We start from the raw sequence: 9,558 nt of genomic DNA on the forward strand, positions 1-9,558 counted from the left end.
TATGCTGGCTGACATCTGAAGCAGGTATAATTCTGAAAAGTGGCAATAAATTGTGCACAACACGAAAAACTTACAGGAGTGAAAAGCTGACTGCCCTTCTGTACTTACTTATTCCTATTTATTCCACTACATAATACTGCCTAACACCTGTTTGTAACATATTATGCCTAGGGCTACAAAATGTATGCCAGGTAGTCGAAAACACAAGAACATCAATGGTTAGGTTTCTCGTAAAGATAAGAAATCCTGCGGCTTTACAGTGCCTCTCAGTATTATTCTTCTGCGCTTGACTGGAAGTTGGCATGCTTAAGATATATTTTACTCATGTTAATTTACGTATTTTTACAAACAGTCCATTGATATACTGCAGTCTGGGATACTGATTCTGATTTTAGGATTTGGGGCTACATGATTATAAGCAAGCACAACACCTGAAGTTTTTGGCTAAAGGGATTTAATGGCTGCTAGTGCCTTTATTTCTTTTGGTTACCAAGAGTTCCTTGAGATGTTTTTCTTTCAAAAGAATATTTTTGTGGTAAATTCTCAATCTCAGAATTTATCACTTTAAAAAGGTGGTTTAAAAAAAATCTTGCTTTTCACATTAGAATTTGAAATTTAAAGTAAGATTTAAAATTTTTTGTCTACAGTTGCAGAATTTCTATAAAATAAAACTGAAACAATAGAAGGATTTTGAATCTAGATTTAAGGCATTATATACTATCTTAGGTACTTGCAGATGTGTTCATTATCTCTCCTGCATGCAGAATATTCTTTCAGTTAATTTTTTTTTTCTAAAAAGGTATTCAGGTAGAACTTGAATAACTTGAATTTGAGAAAAACCATTTTACTCTTTGTCCCCCAGTACTACTTACGCTATGTGAGAACTGTTGCTTTTTTGGAGAAAAAAAGACGGCACACATCAAGAATGCTTTATAAATTAAAGTGGAATTCCCTTACGTAGGTACACTGTCATTCTGCTTCATTATTTCTCATGTTCATTAACTTTAGTGGAAGTGGTTTTCCAGTATTAGCATCTCATAATGATCTATAACATCTCTAACATCATTTAATATGTATTATTTATTTGATAAGCCTGTCACATCAAGGATTTATTAGAGCTCAATAAAAATATATATGTTGTGTGTGTGAATATACATATGTTTTCAACCAGTGCACAATGATTAGAAATTAGGCCCTTATCTGTAAGTGGCAAATTTTATGTTCAAAATTAGAATTAGCTGTCAAATCCTATTCGCATATGTGTTTTCATTCCCTTGGTCAAAGAGTTTTGAAGGAAATGTTCTTAATGTACACCAGATGGGGTTACAATGGAGTAGTGAATCAATAGCATATTGTGGAGACAACGGTTCAAAAAGAATGCACTCTCCTTCAGAATTTCAAATCTTAATTGGGTAATCATATTGTTTTTTTACAAGACTCCAGGAATTAAACAACATAGATGAGTTCAAGTGTTCAGTTTACCAGCTCATATGCCATTCCTGGTCTCCTAAATGCAAGGCCAGTGATGGTTGCTAAAAACATATTTTCTCTGAAATGAAAATCACTACACAGGAAATACATTTATCATAACGATTTCCTAGAATTATTTAGCTCCCTGTGCCCACTAAAAGTACATTTGAATACTGACAGAGTATCAGAGAAAAACAATGAAATGATCACTATGATAGCTGACATATGGCTTCAGAGGAAACAGGGCTACATTTAATTAATTTTGATTATTTATGCTTCTTTTCTGCTTTTTGTTATAGTTCATATCACTGGCATGGACTTTTGCAACAATCTTTTCCAAATTAAATTACTACCAAAATTTACAAACTTGACATGAAGATTATATTATATTTACAAAGAACTTGGCACTTACAGAATAAATTATTGACTTTTTGTAAAATCCAACCCAGGGCACCCATGGTTCAGGCAAATGGGAAAGTCTGATGCCTTATTTTATATTATGCTACATTAACATGAATAAATAGGTTTTCAGCTGGTAATTTCTCCACAGTGCAGTCCCCATTGCTGAAAGCCAGTACCTTCCATTTCTAATCTATGGGAGGTGTAGAGAAGTTATCAGTCCAGAGAAAGCAAAGGTTGCATGTTTTCTTCCTCATTTTTATCCATGCGTTTTAGTACTGTCGGATCCACTACTGACTGGGATCTGAAAAGGATAAAGTCAATGTTAGTGAGTTATTACCAGATAATCACCCAGATAACATTCTCTTCTTTTTGTCATTACATTGCCCGTGGATGTGGATTATGTGCCCCTACATCAAGGAATTTATGAACTGTGGATGTTTTACATTTAGAGAAAGCAACACTTATGGCAGTGTTTGGTACCAGTGAGGACACAATTTTCTCTGGCCTCAATAGAATAGTGAGCAGCAAAGGATTTCTAAGTAGATAATAATCTGCTTAAATTCTCCTCTTTACAATTGAGCAAGGCTCTTTTCTTTGAGATATTAAGAATCTCTAATGTCGAGCAGATGTTTTCCAATAAAACATCTTCAAATGGGAAAAAAAAAAAGTACAGTGAAATACTTATGAAGAAATTAAACGAAAATTCTAGAAGGCTTAATCCTGGCCTTAAATAAATCTATAACATAAAATCAATAAGAATGTGTATTTTATTTAACTATTACTTTTTATTTTTAATGATCATATCATCAACAAAAAAAGAATGCAATTTCTGTTAAATTTCCCACTAGAATATCCAAATAAACTCAACCATACTCTTGAAAGTTTCATGAAATAATTAAAGACTTTAAAAAAGTAAAATTCCGTCTTGGTTAGGGAGCAATACTTTATGATCAGGAAAGCACGTAATTTAGAACCCCCTTAAAATGCCTTTGATAGCTGGGAGAATTATTTCTCAATTCATCATTAGGAAACAACATGAAAGCAAGAAGGAGCAAAATCAATGAAACATGCGACTGCTATGGCAGGAAGTTGCCATCTTAATAAGCTGCAGCATTAAGGAAGCAGCTGCCCTTTTAAAATTCTCCTTGGTAATGAATTCTTCCCTGCTGCTGCATTCCAGCCAATTGGCTTTTGCTGTGGCAATATGCCTCTTAGCAGACCTCATTAACTTTGAAATTAAACGAAAATTCTAGAAGGCTTAATCCTGGCCTTAAATAAATCTATAACATAAAATCAATAACAATGTGTATTTTATTTAACTATTACTTTTTATTTTTAATGATCATATCATCAACAAAAAAAGAATGCAATTTCTGTTAAATTTCCCACTAGAATATCCAAATAAACTCAACCATACTCTTGAAAGTTTCATGAAATAATTAAAGACTTTAAAAAAGTAAAATTCCGTCTTGGTTAGGGAGCAATACTTTATGATCAGGAAAGCACGTAATTTAGAACCCCCTTAAAATGCCTTTGATAGCTGGGAGAATTATTTCTCAATTCATCATTAGGAAACAACATGAAAGCAAGAAGGAGCAAAATCAATGAAACATGCGACTGCTATGGCAGGAAGTTGCCATCTTAATAAGCTGCAGCATTAAGGAAGCAGCTGCCCTTTTAAAATTCTCCTTGGTAATGAATTCTTCCCTGCTGCTGCATTCCAGCCAATTGGCTTTTGCTGTGGCAATATGCCTCTTAGCAGACCTCATTAACTTTCAAAAACAAAGACTATATGCTAAAACACAACCACACATGCTAATGAAAAGAACAGCAATGGAACTAATTATCAAAGAAAAAATAATTACAGGATTAACTGATAAATCGACTCATTTAAATAAACTTACATTTGTTTCTAAAGAAGGAATAAAAATGAAGGTGAAAGCATTAAACAAAGAAAAAAGTTTTTGTTTTCTAAGCAGTTTTCACTATATCTCAATATTAAATTGGCATGCCTATTTGAAAAAGGAGACAAGTTTTGTTTATGTGTCTGTGTCTTGAGAGAGAGAAAAAAAAGAGAGAAAAAGAAAGAGAAGAAGGATAATAGGGAAGAACAGAGAAAGAGAGAAAAAAAATGGGCTTTGTATCTATTTTAATTCAATAATACGTAATTATCTTGAGGAAAAGTACATTAATAAAATAATTTTTCAACGAAGTGGACAACTAAATGAAATACTTACCAGTTCGACCTTTAATGTTTTTAGATAAAACTAACAAAGAAAATTGGTTTCCAAGACGTATCCATGTTACAACAGAAATAGGTTCATTAAATCTCCTGCACTAAAGCGTTAACTTAACAACTGGTGCCCACTAGACTAGAAGCTCCATGAGCAGAGACTTCATCAGTTTTCCTCCTCACTGTGAACATGATGAGCACCACAGGGTCTAATACGCAGTACTATCTCAATGTCCTAAATTCCATCCAATACATAATTTCCACAGTGAAAGAACTTTGGTAGTAAGCATTCAAAATGAAGAATATTGAAGATAATGGAGAAATCAACTCTACAGAAAATAAATTTTAAAATACTCATAAAATTAAATCTGTTATATAATTCTGAAGTATATTGTGATAATATTAATTAAGTAAGGATATAATGAAGTTCTTCAGGCAGTGGAAACAACACAATTGAAGCATTTGCATCTGGCCTAATATTTTCATAAAGCACATATCATACAGACATACACATACACATTCTTTTAATTCAGTACGTTTGATTACTATTTCTTTAAAAAATGATTTAGATGATAAAACAAGTTTTTAAAAATTTAAAATTTTAGTGTACTGGTCAACCTGGGATTAAGTTCATATTTTTCTTTTGTTATGAACTACATATTTTGGAATTCTTAGATAATGAATGTTGATTCCCTATATAGAACGATTTCTCAATAACTGCAAAAAAAGCCAGGCATAAACAGACTGTGATGAAGGTTTTCTTTTTTTTTTTGTATTTGGCTGCCCTGTCTTTTCAGCTCATATTTTTAAAACTCTCTTAAATAAAAGTGAAGTATTATGTGCAGGACCATAATTATTAATGAATTGACTCACTCTGGTTACAATAGAGGGAGTCATCTATCATAAACTCATACACACGGGAGATGCTCTAGAGCATCAATTGTCCTTGTAATGAATAACTTTTATTTTTTTGAAAACAAATAACTTAAATTTAGTTATCTAATACTCATTTATTAATTTATTACGCACTCACAATATTGTGCTATATGATCATGTTGAAGAAGTTACATTTTGTACAGAAATAGATTCCAATTCCACTAATGGCAATATACCAGCTCTGTAATCTTGGGAAGGCTAGTCAAACCACAAAATATTTTATTCTTTTTTTGTAAAATGGGGACAATAACATCTTTATCACATGATATAGTAAAGATCAAATGTCATAATGCATACAAAAACTCCAGTATGAATTCCAGCATAAAACAAATGCTAGCAATTAAAGGAAATGTCTCATGGACAGAGATTATTACTATGTACAGGATTAGCATTGCTACTTTGTTTTAGTTTTCCATAGGGCACATGTGCTTGTCATAGACAGAGAGAGAAAGATAGTGAAAGAGCAATTACTCTCAAGGGGTGGGGGAGGGTGCGGTGGCCATACTGCAATCCCTTCTCCTCTGTTCTCCTCTCAGGATTTTGGATGTGCACTCACACGTGCTGGTGTTTTTTTTTCAAGTCACTGGCTCTGGGACTTGAACTGTGCATTGAGCCATATGGGATCCAGCTGCCTTAACTATCACATCACTGGCTGGCCTAGCATTGCTACTTTATAGTTAGGCAACACGTGAAAATCACTTACCTTTCCTGTGTCATAGCCTCCTTGACAATAAAACAAAGATAGTACTGTCATTAGTTGTTTTGAGAGCAAATGAGTCAGTATATATAAGCCCCTAGAATAGAGTTTGTCATATAGTAAGAAACTCTCAATATTATTCAATAAAATCAGAAGTTTCTATCACCATAGTAATATTGGTATTGTCATTCACTACAGTATTATGTTCCAGACACTATCCCCGGTACTGACAATATGAGGTAGAAGACACTTCCAAGCTAAAATACTACAATCTAGTGAACTTTGCATCACTTCACATGGCCATATTACCATAGTATCCCTCCACAAATTTGTGCAGAACAAAGTCATCTTCTTATATTTCTAGCCAAATTCATCCCAAGGAAAAGTTACACACAACCGTTTGGTGAAAGAATGGTATTTTCTCCCTCTCCATCTAATGATAACGTAAGGGTGAAAAAGGAAAAGGGAGGACAGGAGTCAGGGTGGGAAGCAGGAGCAACATGCTCACCTGATGGGAAGCACCAGTCCCTGGCATAGAGAACAAGGCATTTGAGTGAAACAGCTTTGTTAATCTCGTTCTTCAGGAATTTTTCAATAGAGCCATAAAAGCATCATATGATACAAAAATCTATGCCGAACAAAAGATGTCTAAAATTCTAATCAGAGACAATAAACTCGGTGTTGGAGCCATTGATATACTGAGAGCCAAGTCTGTAGGGACAAAATGGCTAAATTAATTAGAGAAGACACTCAGGATCCAAAAAGACTTCAAACGGTGGAGAGACTGAGCCTAGTCTAACAAGATGGTGTTAATCAATTAAAATAATGTGCTTGGAATAAAAAGCTAAACAAAGAAATAGAGAATTAACAGAATATAGATGGATATGTAAAGAGACTTTCTAATTACAGGGAGCTTGATGAGTCAGCAAAGTGCTTTGGCTGCCTAAATGACAACAGCAGTCACAACAGCAACAGCAACACGGTGAAGCCAATGAGGTCTACACTGCAAAGACAGAATTCTGGGACCTAAATGCAAGTGGTAAATACTAAGTTTAGCTGTAACCTATTCAGTTATGAATATGCCCTGTAAATGAGGTGACTAACAGAGAGCAGAGCTCTCCCTCATTCATTCAACTGGCATTTAATAAGCATCCACTGTGTGCCGCGCCCTTCTCCAGAAACTGGGGATTTGGAGAAGAGAATAAACAAAGATACTGAGGTTTTCATGAAGCTTACCTTGCGGGGGAGGGGGAGGATTCAATTAAATTAAATTACTCACAAATTGATAGGTGCTATAAAGAAAAGGAAAGAAGGCCAACTGGTGATTAAAATGTCTGGAAACCACAGGGCTGACTGTAGTTCAAGTCTGTACACTGATGACTGACTGTATGTGTGCCTCAAATCCCAAAAGAATGAAGAAATGGAGGAGAAAGGATAGCAGAGAGACCATTCCCCATGAGGGATGCTTTCTCACTTCCCTTTTCTTTTTTTTTTTTTTCCAGTCTCTCTCCAGAGTATAAGCACTTTGTAGCAAATTTATGAAAAAAGGAAAGAAAGAGGGTGATTAATAGGCAGTGACTAGAATGAGGAGGTAGTAGAGCTGACTATTCCAGATGGTCGATAAAGACCAGGTGAGTCTGTTGAAAAGATCATATTTGACTGGGACCAGCTATGTGAATATGCAGGAAAAGAGACTAAAGGAAGCAGTGAGGAGTGTCAAGGCCCTTGGATAGGAACAAACTGAAGAGACTGATGGAGAAGGAATGCTATTATGTTTGAAATGTAGAAGAGGAAAGAGAAGATGGGATCAACTGAGAGGAGAGCTAAGCAGGGTCAGAGCATGTAACCTTGTAAGCCATGATAAGCTTATTTTATTTATTGTACAATCAGAAGTCACTTAAAAATCTAAAGCAGAGAGTGAAATAATGAAACCTACATTTAAAGACGACTTTTGGATTGTCATGAAAAATAACTGAAAGTATGGGAGTTGACTAAAGGTGGAAGTAAAGAGAGAAGACAAGAATCTGGGGTTTGGGGCAGGTAAGTATGGTGCAGGTGATGGTGGTACAGCAAGGCTGGAGAGGATATGGAGAGGAATGTACTCACATGATGGGACCACATGAGGGGACATGTTACAGAAAAAATGGTTAAAAGAAAAGGGCCATTCACTAGCAAGATAGAAGATTAGGGGACAGTAACCGCAGCTGCTTACAAATCTTTATAAAGTTCAGTTCCAGATAATGGGGCTCTGTGCATGCTATTAAGGATGGGTAGACAAAACTTCATGTCAACAATATTTAAGATCCTGCACATCACAGATTGGAGTCCTACACTGCTACATACATGCTATGTAATATTGAAGGTTCAATAGCTATTTAATAGGATTGTTGTAAAGATGAAATAAATGAATGTAAAAGCAAAAGCACCTTACTGAATATTAGTAACGTCCTTATTCATTGTAGGAAGTAGCAAATGATAGATTACAATAACTATTATTATTAGCATTATTTTATTAGAAAAAAAGCTATGTGTAAGTCATTGTTTATAACTATCGTTACTTTAGGAAAAGTTTAGATTTTGATGAAATACATGCCTGCTCCTCAGAAAAATCATACACACTAAATTTTGCATTTAACTTTTTGCATTTAACAAAATCCTTTAAGAGCCCATCCAAAAATCCCTTAGGTAAAAGGCATAAACTTCAAGTTAAGATGTTCAGTTCTAAGATAAGGGAATTGAGAGGCCTAAATTTGGTTTAAACATAAGTTTGTTGACTAGCAGACAAATTAAAGCAGGAGAGTGTCTGGCCTTTCCATTCTCTCCAAAGTGCTGTGCAGCTATCTAGGGAGAGGCATTTATCTCTCCTTCAAAAACAGTAATAACAATAACGGTAGCAGCATCGTAAAAGAGGCCAACTGTAGAAAACACATGTACCACTCCACTAATCAGAACTATGACCAAAGGACCATAAGACTTTCATTAGAGAAGGATGTAGGGTAGTGTTTGGCATGACATGTAAGATGTCTTTGCACCCTCCCTGAACTGAGAAAAGGGTTATAGGGGTTGTTGTTCCCATATCTGTGAATGGGGGTGGGGAGAACAAAACAAAAACTTCAAAAAAGTAATATTTGTTACCATTAACCAAATGAACCCTGAGCTGGGAAGCCAGGGAATTAAACATCTCCTTGTTAGCTATAGAATGTAAGTTAAGAGCCAGTTCAGTGTTTGCTGTTGTGTTCGACAACTCTTTTGACCACTGATGAAAAGAAAACATGTGTTAAAGTGAAGTGAGAGTCAAATCAAAAAGTTGGACTCTGACTCAACAACAAACTTTGTAAAGATTAAAATTCTAGGGATAGAAACTGTGAATACTAGAGACAGTGTGGGAGGAGGGTGGTGAGTAGGGGGACTGGAGGAAGGGAATCAGGGGTAAAAAAAGAAAAGAAAAACATTTAACATACATAAAGACAAACATTTACCACAAGGGTGCAAAATTACATGCTAAGGATGATGTATATGCAATATATTTAGACTAAAATGTAGTGTATTCACGCTGGGAAGATTTCTTTTGAATGCTGCAAAGACGTACACTTACGAAATGTCATTAAACAAGAACAACAAAAACTTAAGAAAACAGAATGTTCTCCACCAGGAATAATTAATTAGAAATATACACAGAAACTCTGCAGAAATATTGTAAAGGAACCATAAGCTTTGAACATGGTGTTTGGATTGAAGTGTGTGTGTTCAATTTCTTCAAAGGAAATACTGCAGACATATAGTAAATTGCTTAGCTAGGAGAACAGTGTTCATGGCAGCA

The 9,558-nt window shown here is 34.9% G+C and overlaps 1 protein-coding gene across 1 annotated transcript in view; it reads right to left on the bottom strand.

Moving 5' to 3' along the window:
* Positions 1-680: 680 nt before the first annotated feature.
* The window catches only part of CLVS2 (clavesin 2), a 97,596-nt gene continuing 88,718 nt past the window's right edge, over positions 681-9,558 (bottom strand). Inside the window, exon 6 of the mRNA XM_006161621.2 lies at positions 681-2,173. Within this exon, the coding sequence (XP_006161683.1) occupies positions 2,086-2,173 (88 nt within the window). The 3' untranslated portion in view covers positions 681-2,085. The remainder of the gene's footprint in view (positions 2,174-9,558) is intronic.

This window comes from Tupaia chinensis, unplaced genomic scaffold (assembly GCF_000334495.1).
Source record: "Tupaia chinensis unplaced genomic scaffold, TupChi_1.0 Scaffold138683_1, whole genome shotgun sequence".
In the NCBI taxonomy this organism is placed as follows: domain Eukaryota; kingdom Metazoa; phylum Chordata; class Mammalia; order Scandentia; family Tupaiidae; genus Tupaia; species Tupaia belangeri.